Source organism: Scylla paramamosain, chromosome 32 (assembly GCF_035594125.1).
Source record: "Scylla paramamosain isolate STU-SP2022 chromosome 32, ASM3559412v1, whole genome shotgun sequence".
NCBI lineage: Eukaryota > Metazoa > Arthropoda > Malacostraca > Decapoda > Portunidae > Scylla > Scylla paramamosain.
The window spans coordinates 2,193,755-2,213,754 of NC_087182.1; the positions used below are offsets into that span (position 1 = coordinate 2,193,755).

The following is a 20,000-nucleotide window of genomic DNA, read 5'->3' on the forward strand; positions in this document are numbered from 1 at the left end:
ATAGATCACTGAAAAAAAAAAAAAAAGGATTACTGTGGCATGCATAGAACGAATCCGAAATCGTTGAAGCATTTTAGTTCAGTTATGCGAATTTGTAAAGATAAATCGCCGCAGTTGTATTGAAATGGACAATGTATCTTTAAATTTGTGATGAAATAAGAAAACTGCGATAGTGGCATGTAAAAATAATATATTTGCGGTGTATATTCAAGTGGATATAAATATTTCAATAATGCTAAATGTGAGAATCCTGGAGCTAGTACTGACGTGTAGAAATATCTCTTCCTACCTGTGTTTGTGTTGAATGGCAGTGAAATACCTCGACCAGCAACACTGAAGGGCACGCGTGTTGCTGCGGTTGATTAGATGGAAAGGGAAAAATCGTGGAATGTAAGCTGAATATTGATATCGTAATTGTTTGAAAGAGGAAAACGTAGGAAATAAGATGAATGTTAATATCGTAATGGTTTAGGATATCCATACTTAGATTGAAATTTAAGACACTGCGTTCAATTAGAAGGGGCGAAAATTGTGGAATATAAGCTGAATTTTGATATCGTAATTGTTTGAAAGGGACAACATAGGAAATAATATGAATGTTGATATCGTAATGGTTCAGGATTTACTTAGATTGTGACTGAAGATACTGAGGTCAAATAGAAGTCAAGGAACATGTATTTTATTTATTTATTTGTTTATTTTTATTTATTTATTTATTTTTTTTTTTTTCGTATATTCGAGTGTCTTAAAGAATACATCTCAGAGTTATCTTATCTTTATCGTGTGCAACAAAGAATTCGATAGGGAGTAAGATAACAAATGATAAGTGTATATAATTCTGAAAAAATGAACAAAAAAAAAAGTAGTCTCTTCTGAAATATTAATAAGGAGAAAGGAAAAAAAAGCTACACGTGAATATCCATTATGCAAAAGCTACATGACCGTACCTCACTCAGAACTGATACAAAATACAAAGCATTGAAAAAAAAAAAAATGGAGGAGAGGAAGAGGATAGATAAAAACAGTCGTAAAAAAAGATGGAAAACGAAGCTCATAAATATTCATTAGTCCAAAAAAGATATGATCGTAGTGCACTTAAAATTGATACAAATGAAGCGGAAGGAGAAAAAAGAAAAGAGAGAGAAAAAAAGAGGACAAAAATACGGACATTACTGAAAATAAAAGCAAAAACAATAAATAATAGAAACGCAGAAAATAAAAAAGAAAATGAGAAAGAAAATAGAGACCAATCCAGTGTACCTTATCCAAAACTGACTGAAATAATGCAGAAGTACAAAAAACAAAAGTAATAAATAAATAAATGAAATAAAGCGAGAAGACAGACAGAGAGAGAGAGAGAGAGAGAGAGAGAGAGAGAGAGAGAGAGAGAGAGAGAGAGAGAGAGAGAGAGAGTAGCTTGGAGTGTCTGTTAGTGATTGGCCGGAGATAAAAAGATAAAAATTGAGTTTTCTTGCGCATCGGAAAATCCTACAATGAAAAAAAAAATGAAAAAAAGAAAAAAAAATGAAGAATAATATTGACTAACAAAGATCTTTAAAAATCCTCGTGTGTGTGTGTGTGTGTGTGTGTGTGTCTGTGTGTGTGGTTTAAGATATAGTTAAGAGGCCACTAAGGCTGCACTCAAGGCCGTGTGTGTGTGTGTGTGTGTGTGTGTGTGTGTGTGTGTGTGTGTGTGTGGCATTACCAATTCTTATTCTTCTTTGCTTTGCTTGCGGTTACTTCCATGTGCGTCTGCGTGCTTGGGTATTTTTATTCTTCCTGGAGAGAGAGAGAGAGAGAGAGAGAGAGAGAGAGAGAGAGAGAGAGAGAGAGAGAGAGAGAGAATCCATCCCTTAATTAATTCCCACTGGATCATAATTTCATCAGTCTGGGATAAAGGAAGGGAAAGAGAGAGAGAGAGAGAGAGAGAGAGAGAGAGAGAGAGAGAGAGAGAGAGAGAGAGAGAGAGAGAGAGAGAAAAAATAAATAAATAAAACAGCAAACGAGAAAAAAAAAATATAGGGCTTATTTAAAAATTTCCCACGGCACTTTTTCATCCTCTGCCTTTAACCCTTTGGACACCACCCCTTTAATTCCACCCCTTCACCTGTATTTAACTGGAACGGTAAAGAAAACGGCGACAATTTAAAGGGATAACTTGACGAGATAAGTCTAAGAAAAGTAAATTGTCTGCCACACTTGAAAAAAAAGATAAATCTCTCTCTCTCTCTCTCTCTCTCTCTCTCTCTCTCTCTCTCTCTCTCTCTCTCTCTCTCTCTCTCTCTCTCTCTCTCTCTCTCTGTACTGCAATAACCTTGAACATGTTTTTCTCTCCATCTCTATTTTTTCTCCTTCCTTCCTTCCTCTCTTCCTCCATCTTCTCTCCCTCCTCTCTTCTTCCATCTTCCCTCCGTCCTCTCTTCTCCACCTTCCCTCCCTCCTGCCCCCTAATCACCGTCTCTCCCTCCCTCCTTATTTCCACTAATTCCAGTTTACCTAAGCCCTACGGTACACTCATAGCTAGTACCTTCCTTCCTTTGCCCTCAGCTCTTCCATTACTAAGCCACTCCATACTTTGTCCGAGGTAATCTAATTAGCTTACTCTCGCAGCAGCTCGAGCTTTTTCCTCCCGTGTTTGCGTTACGTAAATCTCCTTGCGTTTTTTTTGGCTTTTTTTGGGGTTATTGTTGTGTCTTACTGTTTTTTGTTTGTTTTGTCTCCGTGTTTCTTTTGTTGTCTGTCTGTTTGTATAGTTGTGTGTTTTCTTGTATTTTTGTCTGTGTGTCTGTGTTTATGTGTGTTTGTCTGGGTCTATCGATTTGTCTCAGTCTACGTACCTATTTATCTGTCTATCTATCTGTCTATCTATTCATATGCTAACCTGTTTACACCTTTATTTCTTGCCCCTCCCAACCATTCCACACCTGTACATCTTCACACCTTAAATTATTCCCCACATCCGCCCACCTTCTGTACACCCCATCTACACACACTCCATTGTCACCTGTACACACCTTAATTAACCGTCTGCCATCTCAACACACCTTCCTCTCCCTGCACACACACACACACACACACACACACAGACACATACCAACTAGCTCCTTCCATCTCCACGAGTCTTTATATCTTAACCTGCCCCGCCCTTACCTACACCTCTGCACCTTGACCTGGCACTCCCTTGTGTAACGTGATTCATTCCCTCTCCCTCTCCCTCTCTCTCCCTTGTAACCTAAGCCCAGTATCGGTTTTATCTCCCACGCGTATCAATGTTTCCTTATCTCTGTGTTGCAGTTAAGGTTATCACGTGTGTCTGTTGGTAAGAGAGAGAGAGAGAGAGAGAGAGAGAGAGAGAGAGAGAGAGAGAGAGAGAGAGAGAGAGAGAGAGAGAGAGAGAGAGAGAGAGAGAGAGAGAGAGAGAGAGAGAGAGAGAGAGAGAGAGAGAGAGAGAGAGAGAGAGAGAGAGAGAGAGAGAGAGAGAGAGCTTATTCAATTTTTCATTACATACTACTACTACTTCTACCACTACTACTACTACTACTACTACTACTACTACTACTACTACTACTACTACTACTACTACTACTACTACTACTACTACTACTACTACTACTTCTTCTTCTTCTTCTTCTTCTTCTTCTGCTTCTTCTTCTTCTTCTACCACCACTACCACATCTACTACTACTACTACTATTAGATTACAAAAAAAGTTAGCCAATTTATTTCCAAAGACTCCCAGGTGTGATTGCAATATATTAGTTTACCTGTGTCACGGTGATTAATACACGTGTAAACATATAGATTGGTAAATTATGGCATAACAACCATGGGAATGTTGGTTTTAGTTTGCATTACTCTTGATTTTGTGGTTCTTGTGGTGGTGGTGGTGGTGGTGGAGGTGATGGTGCGTGACAATGTATGGTGGTGGTAGCTGTGATGGTGTATGATAGTTGTGATGGTTGTTGATGGTGGTGGCAAGAAAATAGGGGAAGTTGCAGGAAGCCATCAGACTTACACGTGGGAGTCCCTATATAATGCATAGCCTAAATACTTACACTTATCATCTCATCCCCATCCATAAACCCATCTGATCTTCTACAGCTCCCTATTGGCTCGACACTGACAACCTTATTCCTCTATTAGTACTTATAATGACAATAACACCATAACAACAACAAACACTGCAAAACAAAACCAAGCGCTACTCCACCCACCAAAAAACTACCGTGAGCCAGAATCGAACATTTAAACGCCCCAAACAAGCACCCATGGGAAAGAACACTCCCCCTTTCCTCTCCCCACCACCCATTCCTTTTAATTATAGTGATGGTGATGGTGCATAAGAGACATTTAAGCAGCTCACCATCACCTCTCCCTCGTCACCGTTGCGTTACCCGTATTTAGGGGAAGCTTAAATACGGGCCGAGTTTCTGAGTTTGGTTTTATGGTTACGTCATCCAGAATAGGTCGTGCTGTAAGGGCTTTTAGGGATGGGTGAGTGACGGGGGAGGGGGAGGGGGAGGGGGAGAAAAAAGATTGCTAGTTGTGTATGGCTGCAGTGGCTAATGTACTTAACGTTGGAGGAGGAGGAGGAAGAGGAAGAGGAAGAGGAAGAAAGTAGGCTGTTTCTAACCTACGTACTGGATTAGTCTTAAGAAGAACCTGTAACTGCGTAGAGAGAGAGAGAGAGAGAGAGAGAGAGAGAGAGAGAGAGAGAGAGAGAGAGAGAGAGAGAGAGAGAGAGAGAAAGAGAGATCAACCGACGGACAAGCAAGGTGAAAGAACAGACTCAGGTTAATGAAATGAATAAATGCAAGAGATAAATTTTAAAGGAATGAAAAACAGATTGAGAAAGGAAAAAAAAAGGAGATAGATATAAAGAAAACGAAGGGAGGGAAGAGACGGAATGAATTAAAGGCAAAAGAAAAAGAGAAAGAGAGAAAAAAAAAGGACGAAGAGGGAGAGGGACAAGATAGACACAAACAAATAAGACAAAAAAAAAAGAGATGCAAATTAAAAGAAGACAAAAAATAACAACCGGAAGCAACAAATCAGATAAAAAGCAAAGAAATAAAAAAAAAAACAGCAAAAAGTACAGGATAAGAAACAGGAAAAAAAATAAAGGCAGGAAGAAAGGAAGGAAAGGGGAAAGATAAGACGAAATGAGGTTAGCAGGAACAAGGGGAACAGAGGGGAGGGCGATAAGAGTGCAGATAACACACCGCTGTCGGTTTTCCTGTCGGAGTGGGTCGGTCTACTTATCGGGCCGCCATTAGGTCATGTTAGCCGTGGGTGGGGCCGAAGTGACGTCAGGGCGCGGCGAACGGGCGTGGGGCTTCCTCCCGCCATGCCGTGTGGAGGTGGCGTGTGAGGGTTACATATCCACACCTCCGCGAATTCCACCCCACGCCGGCCACGAAAAATTGATCTTTCTAAGAGTTGCGTCATCCATCCAGCGCCCGCCACTACCTATGTGTTGTCTGGCGCCCGGGTGACGTGTGTGTGTGTGTGTGTGTGTGTGTGTGTGTGTGTGTGTGTGTGTGTGTGTGTGTGTGTGTGTGTGTGTGTGTGACGTCAACAGGTGCGGGCCAGTCTCGGGTGTTACTGTCGTGTCACAGGGAGGGCAGCAGTGGGTGCGTCGTGTTGTGTTGTGGAGTAACGCCGTCGTCTTGTTGGTGGTGGTGGTGGTGTGTTGTGTTGTGTTGCGGGAAGGGTTGTGGTGTGTGGTGGTGTGGTGCCGCGCCGCTAAGTGCTGTGCTCCCACAGGCTGCTTACTGCTCGTTGCCCTCAACATTCACCCCGCCACAAGGAAGCCATTGGTGATTTCAAGGACAGACAGACACACGTGTTTTGTTGATGGGCGTGATGCGCTGCTTGGCGGCGTGAGGGTGTGCAGTGGGCGGGGCGGGGCATGGCGCCCACCGACCCTGGACACGGGTCGGGGACAGGCGTGGGGGGCGCCCTCGGAAGCACTGAGGGCCACCACGACGGTGGGTAGGAACACCTGTCTCCCTTCCTCCCCCGCCGCCGCCTCTCCTCCTCTTGCTGTTTCTTCTCTCCCTGTGGAGCGTGGCGGTGTCCCTGCACGTATTGGTCCCGCACAACCCCGTGTCTCGCCCCGCCCACACACGCACACACAGGGCGTCCCTCACACACTAGTTGCCAAAGCTTCAAAAGACAATCATTACGACCTCTGCTTCCTGCCGGCGAGCAGAGTGCCGCCCCGTCCCCCTGACCGGTAGCCCCGCCCCGCCCCGCCACTCCCGCACCCTGAGACGTGGCTAACTTCGGGCTTCGCGGGCTGCCGGGGTGGCCGCTGCCCCCGCCTCCCCTGATTGAGGGCGTAGATCGGCGCACCCACCGTCAGGCCAAGAACTGGAATGCCAAGCACCAGCAGAGCTTCGAGGCGCAGAACGGCGGGCGGGAGCGCTTCCTGAGCCCACAGCGGCAGGAGGCCTACAGCGCCGAGCTGACCACGGTGCTGAGGACCAGCCCGCTCAGGAAGTGGAGCCAGGACGCCGCCCGCCGCCAGGCTGACGACGGAACTGAGCCTTACGTGCCGAGCCCTGAGGGGCAGGACAGCCTCGAGGAAGACTTGATTGTCGGTGGTGACGGCGGCGAGGCGGCGGGCGGGGATCAGCCCTTTGACAGCTTCTCGCTGAGCCCCGAGCTAGGCCACACCCCGGGCGCTGACCTCAACGACAACACGCGGGGAGGTCACCCAGAAGAACCCCATCCCTGCATGCCCCAGCCCCTGCCACAGCCCCGGCCATGCCCCAACCCCGCGGAGGCCCACCCCCGCCTCTCGCCGCTCCAGGAGGACCCCAACTCAGTAGATGACGACGGAGACTCGCTGTCCAGTGCGTCTCACCAGAACCCCGTCAGGAGGAAGCCGTCCCCGCAGGCCGTCACACTCGCCAGGGTCGGGGAGGAGGAGGTGCTGGAGGTGGAGGTGCAGGAAGAGGAGGAGGAGAAGGAGGAGGAGGTGACGAGACTGGATGACTATGAGGAGCTGGAGTACGACGAGGACGCCACGAGCGAGTGTATCACGGCGGGCAAGAGTGACTCCTACTTCGAGGATGACGTGTTCCTGCCCATTGAGTGCATCGTGGTGGACGACGTGGACGTGGAGGGTGAGTCGTCCCTCGTCGTCCCCTTGTCCTCGCCATCTTCCATTTTCATCCCCTTACACGCAGAACAACACCCTCCTCTACCACACACTGATAGCTTCTCTCCATCACTATCATCACCATCATCACCATCATCACCTTACACCCTAAACCTCTTTCCTCTACCTAGTACACTCATCACTTCCCTATCATTATCATCACCATCATCACCATGAACCACACCTTCCCTCCTTCCTTACTTCATACACTTGCATCTTCCTATCATCACCATTATCATCACTATCATCACCATCACTAAATACCTTCCCCTCTCACCCGTCATTCATCGGCCTGTGTCACTTTTCCTCAGTGCTCTTTAGTTTCCCCTTTCCCTGTACAAATTTCCTCTTTTCCTTTCTTCTTTTCTCTCCATTTTCTCATTCATAAGTATTCCAGTTTTTTCCCCCTTTCTTTTCCTCCTAAGGTTTTTTTTTTTTTTCCCAGCGCAAATTTCCTCTTTTCCCCGCGTCTGTTTTCCGTCTGCATTGTCAGTAATTTCTTCCTTCTTTTTTTTTTCCTTTATTGTATATATTTCTTTCGTATGTGTTCTCTTTCCCCCTCGTCTCATTCCACTTTTTCCTCTTCTTGCTGTTCCTGTTTCCCTTGTTTATCTCTTTTTCCTCTTGTTTCTGTCTCTTTTTTTATTATTTTCTCCTCCTTTTTTCTTGTTTCTTATTTCCTCTTCCTATTTCTGTTTTTTTCCTTTTTTTGTTTTTTCCTCTTCTTTCTGCTTCTTTTTCCCTCTTTTCCTTCTTCATTTCTCTTGTTTCTCTTATTTATTTGCCTTTTTCTCCTTTTTCCCTCTTTCCTCTCACGTTTTCCCCTTTTCCTCCTCCTCGTTCCTCTTTTTCCCCTCTCCTACCCATTTTCTCCCATTTCCCTCTTTTCTTTTCCATTTATTCCTTTTCCCCCATTATTTTTCCTCTTCGTTACCGTGTTTCCCCCTCATCTCTTCCCCTCTTCCTCCCCTCATCTTCCCCCTATTCTTATCCCACAAAATCTCCTGTACCCATTTCTTCTGCACGAGTCCCCTTTCTTTCGTCCTCCCCTCACTGCTCTCTCTTTCTTCGTCCTCCCCTCACTTCCCCTCTCTCTTGTACACCGGTGTTACCAATCCCCCTCTAAACCTCTTGTTCCTTAATGCAATGTTGGAAGAGGAGGAGGAAGAGGAGGAGGAGGAGGAGGAGGAGGAGGAGGAGGAGGACGAGGATCTAAGTTTAAAGGGGTAGGTTTCAGGTCGAGTCCTTTCTCCCCCCTCTCTCTCTCTCTCTCTCTCTCTCTCTCTCTCTCTCTCTCTCTCTCTCTCTCTCTCTCTCTCTCTCTCTCTCTCTCTCTCTCTCTCTCTCTCTCTCTCTCTCTCTCTCTCTCTCTCTCTCTCTCTCTCTCTCTCTCTCTCTCTCTCTCTCTCTGTTCCCACCGGTATTTAATCGGTAGGAACTTGCAAGAGAGAGAGAGAGAGAGAGAGAGAGAGAGAGAGAGAGAGAGAGAGAGAGAGGATTGACCCACTAACTCAAGCTCTACAAATTAAAGAAAAGAGAAAGAAAGAAAATTGTCGAAGAAAAGAAATTCCAAGGTTGTTATTTCTTGTTTACACTCTTTTGGTTATTCGAGAGGAGGAGGAAGAAGAGGAAGAAGAAGAAGAAGAGGAGGAGGAGGAGGAGGAGGAGGAGGCTATTATAAGAAGACAAAAAGGAAGAGTATGAAAGACATGAAACTTGAAAGGAAGAAAGAAACATGCAGAGAAAGAGAGGAGGAGGAGGAGGAGGAGGAGGAGGAGGAGGAGAAGGAGGAAGAAGAAGAAGAAGAAGTAACATGTTCGGTGCAGAAAAGTTGGCAGAAGGACTCCAAATCTCTCTCTCTCTCTCTCTCTCTCTCTCTCTCTCTCTCTCTCTCTCTCTCTCTCTCTCTCTCTCTCTCTCTCTCTCTCTCTCTCTCTCTCTCTCTCTCTCTCTCTCTCTCTCTCTCTCTGTACCCTATTCTATTTTTATTCCCTTTTCTAGTTATTTATGTCTTTTATATGTCTTCCTTTCCCTCCTCCTCCTCCTCCTCCTCCTCCTCCTCCTCCTCCTCCTCCTCCTCCTCCTCCTTTTCTCCTTGACTTTCAGTTCTCTTTTCTGTCTCCTCGTTTTCTCCTTCTCTCCTTCTATGCATTATTCTCTCCTTTATTTCTCTTTCTCTCCTTTCCTTCACTTACGACTTCTTTTATTTCCTCATCCTTCATCATTTATTCCTCCTCCTCCTCCTCCTCCTCCTCCTCCTCCTCCTCCTCCTCCTCCTCCTCCTCCTCCTCCTCCTCCTCCTCCTCCTCCTCCTCCTCTCCACGTCCTCCTTCTCATCCATAAATGTTAAGGTCACGTCTAACCTGCAGGATGAGAGAGAGAGAGAGAGAGAGAGAGAGAGAGAGAGAGAGAGAGAGAGAGAGAGAGAGAGAGAGAGAGAGAGAGAGAGAGTCCTTCCCCTTTAAAAAAAAATCATGTCTTTTCTCAGAATCATTTGTGTATTTTTGTTCACAGGGATATTTTTTTTTGTTATTTTCATTTTTTTTGTTTTATTTTCAGCAGTGTTAGAAAATAATATCAAGAGTTGTTTGTAGTTCAGTCAGTCAGTCAGTCAGTCAGTCAGTCAGTTAGTTAGCCAGAGAGGCAGAGAAAATCGTACTAGTTAGTCAGTGAATCAGTCAGGTTTCAGTCAGTCAGCCAGTCACTCAGTCAGTCAGTTGGTCAGAGAGAAAATCGTATTAGTTAGTCAGTAAATCAGTCAGGTTTCAGTCAGTCAGTCAGTCATTCAGCAGTCAGATAACTCACTCACGCTTTTATTCAGTTGGTCAGCCAGTCAGCCAAACACTTATTCATTCACCCATTTACTTAACCATTCCTCTAGTCAGTCAGTCAGTCAGTCAGCAGTCAGATAACTCACTCATGCTTTTATTCAGTTGGTCAGCCAGTCAGCCAAACACTTATTCATTCACCCATTTACTTAACCATTTCTCTAGTCAGTCAGTCAGTCAGTCAGTCAGTCAGTCACCAAACCAGGGACTAGATTAGACATACAGACAAAACTAGGCAACCAGCCAGCCAGTCAGCCAGTCAGTCAGTCAGTCAGTCAGTCACTTAATCAGTCACACCTGCTGAGACTAGACACTAGCCAATCAATACACAGCACGCCCTACTTACCAACTTCTATCACCACCACCACCATCACCACCACCATCACCACCATTATTAATCTCCTTTCGTAAACATATCAAAGAGAAAACATTAAAACGAAAAAAGAAAAAAGAAAGAGAAAAATCATTGGTTGCTAAGGTGTGTGTGTGTGTGTGTGTGTGTGTGTGTGTGTGTGTGTGTGTGTGTTGTGTGTGTGTGTCTTTTATGGTGCGGTGTACGTAGGTTTTCATTATTCATGGGCTGGTGCTAGTGGTGATGGTGGTGGTGGTAGTAGTAGTAATAGTAGTAGTAGTAGTAGTAGTAGTAGTAGTAGTGGGGTGGTGATGGTGGTGTTTGTTGTTGTTATTGATGTTGTAATAAAAATAGCTACAGTAATCAGTATAGTAGTAGTAGTAGTAGTAGTAGTAGAAGTAGTAATAGTAGTAGTAGTAATAGTAGTAGTAGTAGTGGTAATATTTAGTGCCACGAGCCGGCCAGTCTTTACCAGTACCATCCAGTTCTCCGTTTTCTTTTCTCCGTTTTCTTTCTTAATAATTTCCAACCCACCCACGCCTCCTTCCCTCCATCCCTCCACTCCTTCCCTCCACCCCTTCCTTTCCTGTCTCCATTCCTCCATCTCATAATTTTTCCCTCCCCCTCCCTCCCTCCCTCCTTTCCTTCCACCTCAGTACTGATTATATTAAGAGTTTCTCCTCCTCCTCCTCCTCCTCCTCCTCCTCCTCCTCCTCCTCCTCCTCCTCCTCCTCCTCCTCCTCCTGTTTCTCTTCTTTTATTCCTGTTTCCTCTTTTCTCTCTCGTTCTTCACATCAACCTCTTCCTCCTCTTCCTCTTCCTTCACTAACTGTCCTTTTGTATTTTCCACTCCCCTCCTCCTCCTCCTCCTCCTCCTCCTCCTCCTCCTCCTCCTCCTCCTCCTCCTCCTCCTCCTCCACTGATGTCCTACTTGTTTTAACCACTCTCCCTCTCTTCTCTCCTCCTCCTCTCTTTCCTTTAATCTCTCTCTCTCTCTCTCTCTCTCTCTCTCTCTCTCTCTCTCTCTCTCTCTCTCTCTCTCTCTCTCTCTCTCTCTCTCTCTCCATCGACCTTCCTTCCATCCTTCTCTCCTCCTCTCCCTTTCCCTCCAAGCCTTTAAGACCACACCCTAATGAGAGAGAGAGAGAGAGAGAGAGAGAGAGAGAGAGAGAGAGAGAGTAATTTAAGATAATTTTACGCATGCAGTAAGACATTTTCTAGAGTACAATATGCAAATTCCTTCCGAGCAGTGAGAGAGAGAGAGAGAGAGAGAGAGAGAGAGAGAGAGAGAGAGAGAGAGAGAGAGAGAGAGAGAGAGAGAGAGAGAGAGGTTGTTAACGTGACCACTGAATTGGCTTACGTAGCGTGGAGAAGGTTGCATTGTGGGAGGAGGAGGAGGAGAAGGCCAAGGAAAAGAAGGAAGAAGTAAATGTTAAGAAGGAGAGGAAAGAGAAGGAAAGGAAGGAAAATAAAGAGTGTCAGGGAAGAATAAAGGGTTAAAGAAGAGAGGAACAAAGAGAAAATGGAGGAAGAGTAAGAAGGAAGGAAAGGATGTGAAAGAATATGAGATAAGAGAAGGAAGGAAGGTTAGGAGGAGAAGGATTAGGAGCAGTAAGGTCAGGAAAGGTACACGAGAAATGGAAGGTCAGAAGATAGGAGAAAGGGAAGGAAGGTTAGGGAAGACGGTAAGGGAAAGGAAGAAGGAAGGAAGGAGGGAAAGAGGAAAGGATAGAAGAATCTGGAAGGTTAGATAAATTAATTAGGAAGAAGGGGAAGAAGGAAGGAAGGAGGGAAAGAGGGAAGGAAAGAAGCAGCTGGAAGGTTACATAAATTAATCAGGAACAAGGGAAAGGAAGGAAAGAGAGAAGGAAGGAAGGAAGGAAGGAAGGAAGGAAGGAAGAAGCTGGAAGGTTACATAAGTTAATTAGGAAGAAGAGACGGAAGGTTCTGTAAGGAAGGAAGGAAGGACTTAAGGAGGGATGGTTAAGGATGTAGGAAGTTATATTTACGAGTTCCTATGGCAGAGAGAGAGAGAGAGAGAGAGAGAGAGAGAGAGAGAGAGAGAGAGAGAGAGGCAATATCCCATGCATGACGCAATCAGATTGAGGTTAAATGACGTCAGAAATCAGCTGACTCTACCTGGCTGACCGTGCGGGGGGAGTTGGGGGGGGTGAAAGTACAGGTAAGGGGAGGTGACGGGTGAGGGGACAGGTGAGAGGGAGAGAGAGAGAGAGAGAGAGAGAGAGAGAGAGAGAGAGAGAGAGAGAGAGAGAGAGAGAGAGAGGTAAAGAGAATGATAATAGACAATACTAGTAATATTTTTTTGTTTCTCTTAGGTGTAAATATATTATTAGCAAAATTAATATAGAAATAAGAGAATAAAATAATAAATAGATATGTAGAATATTGAGATAACATGTACCAAAAAGAAATAGTTATGATAATCAATACGAATACTAAAATGAGCAGGAGGAGGAGGAGGAGGAGGAGGAGGAGGAGGAGGAGGAATAGAGAAGAAATTAAGAAACAGGAATTTTTAAAGACGAACATTGCTTTATAGATCTCTCTCTCTCTCTCTCTCTCTCTCTCTCTCTCTCTCTCTCTCTCTCTCTCTCTCTCTCTCTCTCTCTCTCTCTCTCTCTCTCTCTCTCTCTCTCTCTCTCTCTCTCTCTCTCTCACGGCATTTCCCCTTTAATATCGTGTCTTGCTTTTTAAAATACTTGTCACAGTTTCACTTTCATAACCTGACTGACGCTGCACCTCCTCCTCCCCGGGGACTGACAATGTAACACTTATCCCTCGCCTCATTATGCACAGGTGGTTCTCTTCTCATCATAAAGACACATGAATATATCGTAAGGACAGACAAACAGGGAAACATTATTGTAATTAAAACGAGTAAATCAAACTTTGTGGAAATAATAACCTTGTGACTTTTTTTTTTTCTAGTAAATATATGAATGGAATAGTTATCCCAACAGTGAGAAGAAAAACCTTGTTCCATTTTCCTTCTCACGTGTCTTGTTTTCCATAATGCTCGTTTTTTGTTGAGTTGCAAGGGTGACTGTTACAATATGCAAGTGTAACTCGGGAATATTAAGAAGGATGTGACATTTGTCCTGTCTTAGTTGTAGTAGTAGTAGTAGTAGTAGTAGCAGCAGCAGCAGTAATTTATTGATAAAATTGTACAAATTAATTAAAAAGGAGAGAAAATAGTAATGTAGGTAACAATCTGTAGTATAGTCCAGGTAATCTGGTTGAAAAAATAATTACGTAAGCATGATCAAGGCAGAAAATATTGTTATAGATAATTCACTGATAAAATCATGCAAACAAACTTCAAAAGAAATCTGAGATGTGAGAACTTAACCTTTTCCTTATTAAATCATTATAACTAATCAAATAAAAACCTTTGTATATAATTAGCAAACAAATAAATAAATAAATAAATAAAATGAGGTAAAATCAAACAGAGACATGATATTAAACAAAATAACATCTACAAAAAACATATTAATTTCTACAAACAAAACTGAAAATCTTTAGAAACAGCCAACAAACACAACAGTTTCGCACACAAATCTAACCACTTTTTCTCTCTCTATTACAGGTAAGTTGACTAAGCCACTGACCTCTTGTAAGCTCACCTGCCTCCGTCCCCACCCCCCACGCGACCCAAGGTGAGTGTTATGTAAGGTCAAGCGGGCAGGATCGAAGTGGACCTATCAGTAATGCGTGTGGGTCAGCTGGCATTGATCTCCGTGTACTCTTGTGTAAATTGTACCTGCGTTCACCTGTCACGCCATGTTAGGTAAGTGTATGTATGTGAATATATCGAAATTTAAACACCATTGCAACCGTTTTCATTTTTTTTTCCGATTTCTATTGATTTTCGTGTTAATATATTTAGGTTTAAATCTCTTTGTACCTTTTTTCTTTTCTTTTTTTTTTTTTCGTGTGTGTTAATCGGGTTTTCGTAATGTGTTTAGGGGTGTTGTGAGTGGTGTGTGTGTGTGTGTGTGTGTGTGTGTGTGTGTGTGTGTGTGTGTGTGTGTGTGTGTGTGTGTGTGTGTGTGTGTGTGTGTGTGTGTGTGTGTTTTGCAAGGACATCAGCATTGTTTTCAAGGTTGACGGATATGGAGTACAGAGAGAGAGAGAGAGAGAGAGAGAGAGAGAGAGAGAGAGAGAGTGGGGGGTATCAGCAGAACAAGCACGAAACTAGAGCGGAAACCAAGAAAATAGGAAAAGATGAAAATAGCAATAGAAGAACGAAAAAATAGATCCAGTGAAGGAAGGAAGAATTGAAGGACAGTAGAAGGAAGAGAAAGAGAATTATAAAAAATAAAAAATGAGTGAAATGTAGAAGGAAGTTATATAAAGGAGAGAGAGAGAGAGAGAGAGAGAGAGAGAGAGAGAGAGAGAGAGAGAGAGAGAGAGAGAGAGAGAGAGAGAGAGAGAGAGAATATGATTATCGGCTGGTATGAGGAAGGAAGGAAGGATGGATGGAGGGAGGGAGAGATGTGTAATGTCAAGGTTGGATGGTTGTCAATAAACTAGGAGACGATACTTACCTTACGGTCCGCCATCTTTGGGACACGCGATAGTAGTAGTAGTAGTAGTAGTAGTAGTAGTAGTAGTAGTAGTAGTAGTAGTAGTAGATATAGGTTGTGTGTGTCCTTTGTTTGTCCGTGTCTTAAAGCTACACACACACACACACACACACACACACACACACACACACACACACACACACACACACACACACACACACACACACACACACACACACACACACACACACACACACACACACACACACACACACACACAAGTCGATCTCCGCCTCGCTTCGTCACTGTCGATTTAGTTTAGTTACCATGGCGACCGACAGGTGGCGACAAACACACACACACACACACACACACACACACACACACACACACACACACACACACACACACACACACACACACACACACACACACACACACACACATCAAAAGAGGAATGGAAAATGCCTGCTTGTGTATCTGTGAATTCTAATCTTTTGCACTCCAAAGGTCTTTTACATTATTAATCTTTGTGTATCATCTTACGTCATATCACTAAGGGGGGTTACCTTAGATAACCACTGGTCACTCTTAACCCTTATCGTGAGAGGCGAACAGTCACGATGCATTGAGCCGAGTGGTATAACTTCTATTCTGGGTGACTTGATATTTTGCTCTCTATCACCCCCTCCCCCTTCTCCCTGTCTCTTAGGTAACTATTGATCCGGCATTAGTACTGGAGAGATACACAAAGAGAGAGACAAAGCGAGGGGGAGGTTAGGTATAAATGAAGTAGGGGAATTAAGGTGTAACGAACATCGGTAAGGAAAAGAAAGGGAGAGACATTAGAGAAAGAAGAAAAGGAGTAGTGAGCGACGTGGCGAAAAGAAAAAGAGAAATTAAAGAAAAGAAGAATGAATTAAGGGCAAGGCAGCGTGTTTGAATAAAAGAAGAGGAAAAAAGGAAAACAAAAGGAGAAAATTAAATAAAGGAAAACGAAAGAAAGTAAAAAAAGAAAAAGAAAGAAAAAAAACAGCAAAGTCGCGTGTCAGGGGAAACATTCACGTTTGGAATGGAGAAACTGACCTTGCTTACTAATTCTCTTACATAATCCTTTTCCATCACTTTCCCTCTCTGTTTATCCCTGCTTCATTCATCTTATTGACCTTGCCTTCACGTCGCTGCCTTCAGGACCCCCAGTGAAGCCCTAGTAGTGAGGAGTGCAGCTGATTACGAAATGGGGCAGACACGGATGAGCTTTGGCTTAGTATCCCCGAGAAATTATAGAAGAAAATGAGGGGGTCGTTTTCTGTGACTGCACGCGAAGGGTAAACTTTAGTCAAGGCTAATATTTGGGAAGCTGGCGATTTAAGAGGTGAAGTCATGTTTCTAGGATGTTACTGACAACGTATACGATATTTCATTCCATAAACTTCACTTCCAGCACGTAATTTGCAAAGTTTGAACTAATCGTAAAAAAAATTGAAATATGTCAGTCAAGGAGGGTAAATTCTTGGGAAAACTGGCCATATGAGGCACAGACATGATTCTTGGGTCTTACCACGTAAATGATGTTTTTATTCATGGCCTTTCTTACCACACAAGTCAGGGCTATCTAAAAGTTTAAATAAGAGCAAGAAAATAAATCGATATGGCCAGTAGACAATCAGCTGAAAACCTAAGTACCGTATTAATATACAGACAACATTTTTAGCACAATACTTCATCCCAGGGCGACTCAGAATGTTAGTCAATAAAATGATGAAATAAACGAAAAAAAAAATAAATAAATGGTTATATTCACCTGCCACTCAATCGAAACACCAAACACTACAATCGGTAACATGTTTAATTATCTAGTCCACTGATTCATCCCAGGACAACTCAATGTAAAAATGGAAAAAAGAAGCACAGTTATATTTATCAGTGAGTCACCCAAGGCCGCAGGTGCTTTGAGTGACTATAAGATCAAGAGTTACCAGCAAGATTAGTGTTCAAGGATGATGTAAGGGAAAGAAGATAGAATAGAATAGAGTAGATAGAAGAGAGAGAGAGAGAAGAAAGCTATTATTATACACTATGCGGTGAGAGAGAGAGAGAGAGAGAGAGAGAGAGAGAGAGAGAGAGAGAGAGAGAGAGAGAGAGAGAGTCACCCTCGTTTTAATTCTTCTTCACATCTCTCTCTCTCTCTCTCTCTCTCTCTCTCTCTCTCTCTCTCTCTCTCTCTCTCTCTCTCTCTCTCTCTCTCTCTCTCTCTCGTTACCCAATCACCATCTTATCGAGTGTAGACCTCCAGCACGTGATACGAACACACACACACACACACACACACACACACACACACACACACACACACACACACACACACACACACACACACACACACACACACACACACACACACAACCAATCAGATGATCATGACTAATCGTTTGAAGGTCTTCAGAGGGACTAAGAGAGCATGATGAAGAAGAGAGAGTGAGAGGAATGACATGATAAAAGAGGTGCGAGAGCGACAGAAGGGGAAGGGGAGATTGAAGGATTGAACTTGATGGGGGAGAGAAGAGACATGATGGAGGAGGAAATGGGAGAGATGGCAGGGAGGGAAGGAGAGGGAAGAGGTATTTGCAGAGTAGAATTAAAAGGGATATTTTAAAATGCTGTTCGGGTTTTGCTGTTATGAAGGTGAGAAGTGATGGTGGTTTATGATTAATTAGGCCAGGAAGTGTTTGAGAGGTGCAGTCCAGACACACACACACACACACACACACACACACACACACACACACACACACACACACACACACACACACACACACACACACACACACACACACACACACACATTTGCATTCAGAATTAATAGCTTGTCCTTTTTCTATTTCCATTATTATTCCATGCTCTCTTCCTCACTTCACTATCTGAATCTCAAAATAAAACGAAAATAACTGGTACCTTTGTTTTACTTCAACGGTTTGTATAACTTCTTTTTAATATATTTCAGTACTTACCTGTTTATTTCTTTATTTCTTTACTTCTTTTTTTCTTCCTTTATTTATTTATTTAATTGAGCAATGAGTTCGTCAGTTTGTTAGTTAATTAGTTTATTAATCAATCAGTCAGTTGGTTAGTTCAATTTGTTTAGTTATCATGAGTTTTCTATTCTTTATTATTTATTTTCTAAAGTACCCACACCACGAGACAAGTCACGTGTTAAGTCCGTGGCACAGGAAGAGAATGGAAGGCAGAGGGAGAGATGGAGGGGAGGCGCGGATGAGGAAGAGGCTAGATGTAGTGGAAAGACAGAGAGAGCTGAGGATTAGGAGGAGGGTGTACGTGAGAAACACAGAAACCTTATGACACACTACGCATATGTTTAGTCATCTTTTCTTCACTCGTCCTCTTGTGTTTCCCTCGTGCTGTGGGTTTTGCACGGGCGCTGCAGTAGGAGCACAGCCACGGGACGCTGCACCGCTCCTTCGTTAATGTTGCCCATGTCTCGTTTTCTGTTTGGTGAAGAATATACATTGGTGGCAGCGGCGGATAAGACGCAGCTCCTCCCAGCCATGGTGGGGCTAATTGGTAAGTGTGGCACCGTGGATGGTATTGTCAGACGCCTTACTGACCTATCTTGGCGTATTTCAGCCGCTATGGTAGAAGTTATTAGGGTTTTCAAGGATGTTTTCATGATGCTGTGGATAATTCAAGAAGGGGTGTACATCATCAGTCGGTAAACCATCCTTGAAAGCCTGAGTAATTTAGATAGAGCATTTAAAGATAGTCCAAGGTTGTCAAGGATGTTTTCATGATCCCACTGACAGTTTGATAAGGACTCTGCATCAGCAATGGGAAAAGCACCCTTGAAAACTTGAGTAATCACCTGGAGAGCCTTCGAAAATAATCTCGGTGGGAGCCCAAAGTGTTTAAGAATACGACCCTATGTCTCTTGGTATGTAAAATCAGTACCCAATGTAGTGCCCAGTAATACAGTTTGCAGTCGCCCTAGGAAGAGATGCCACCAAGTCAATTGAATGTCATGTCAGCAAATTGATTAGGAATTAGTATACAGACTCGTGAGCTGCACAAAGTCCAAGAACAGCTGTAGTGTGATAGGTGGAGGTAGATGTCTGATACTGGGTTTTTATTTTATTTATCTGTTATTTATTTTATTTATTTTATTTTATTTATTTATTATTTTTTTCCGAGACATGTCCTAGTATTTGGCATCATCTATTAGGACAGCTGTAGATTTCTTGAGGTACTTGTAGGTTTGTCATAGTGGAGCCTCTTGGTAAGTATGCGCAACTATGAGTTTTTATTTTATATGTTATTTTTTCCCGAAACGTACTAGTATTTGGCATCACCTGTTAGGACAGCTGTAGATTTATTGAGGTACTTGTAGGCTTATCATAGTGGAGTCTCTAGGTAAGTGTGCGCACCTGTCTTAATTGGATTATTACTGTTTTTTACCATGTACATTATAAATAAGACAGTTTAAGAATATTCAATCAGCCCTTGAACTTTTAAACATCGATTCCCATAACGCCATGCAAATTCAAGACACAATTTCGTCAAGCTACGAAATGATGGACCCATGCAGGGCGTGTCTTTCTTCCACTCAGCCTTGCACCGCTTCTGTTCCTTGGTGGATTATCTTATCAGCAAGTAAAAGCTTTCATATTAAGGGCGGCGGATGACTCAAAGGAAATGGATCAACTAAATTAATTCACACCTTTCGGCTCTGCTTTTCTCCCTTTTGAATAAATTTATAACTTGGAAAAGACAAAATCACCTAATTCTCGCCGTTTTCTGTGCGTCAGTGCGAACAGTTTTCATGGTGTTCTGAATATTAAGGGGTAACCACAGCAGTGAAAGTGTTTATGGGTGGCTAGGTGTGCGCTGATCAGCATTATGGATGGACATGACACGTGGAAAAAGGTATGTGTGTCTCGTACAGGGACTGCCACGTGTACGGCTGACGATTTTTTTTTTTTTTTTTTTTCTTTTTTGTGCTCAGACGGTAAGAAATCGCGCAGCTTCCCTTATTTTCTTATGTTCTCCCAATGACTTTACGTTCTTGTGTACACTGATGTGGTCACAAG

The 20,000-nt window shown here is 43.3% G+C and overlaps 1 protein-coding gene across 10 annotated transcripts in view; it reads left to right on the forward strand.

Annotated features, from left to right (window-relative positions):
• The window catches only part of LOC135089017 (trafficking kinesin-binding protein milt-like), a 188,756-nt gene that overhangs the window by 115,742 nt on the left and 53,014 nt on the right, over window positions 1–20,000 (forward strand). For 2 of the 10 annotated variants that reach the window (XM_063984162.1, XM_063984160.1), the window contains exon 2: window positions 5,767–7,133. The exons of 7 other annotated variants lie outside the window; for them this stretch is intronic. In XM_063984162.1, coding sequence (XP_063840232.1) covers window positions 6,743–7,133 — 391 coding nt within the window. In that variant the 5' untranslated portion in view covers window positions 5,767–6,742. Of the gene's footprint in view, window positions 1–5,582; window positions 7,134–20,000 lie in introns of those variants that run through there. One more of the 10 variants, XM_063984161.1, reaches the window with a different exon arrangement.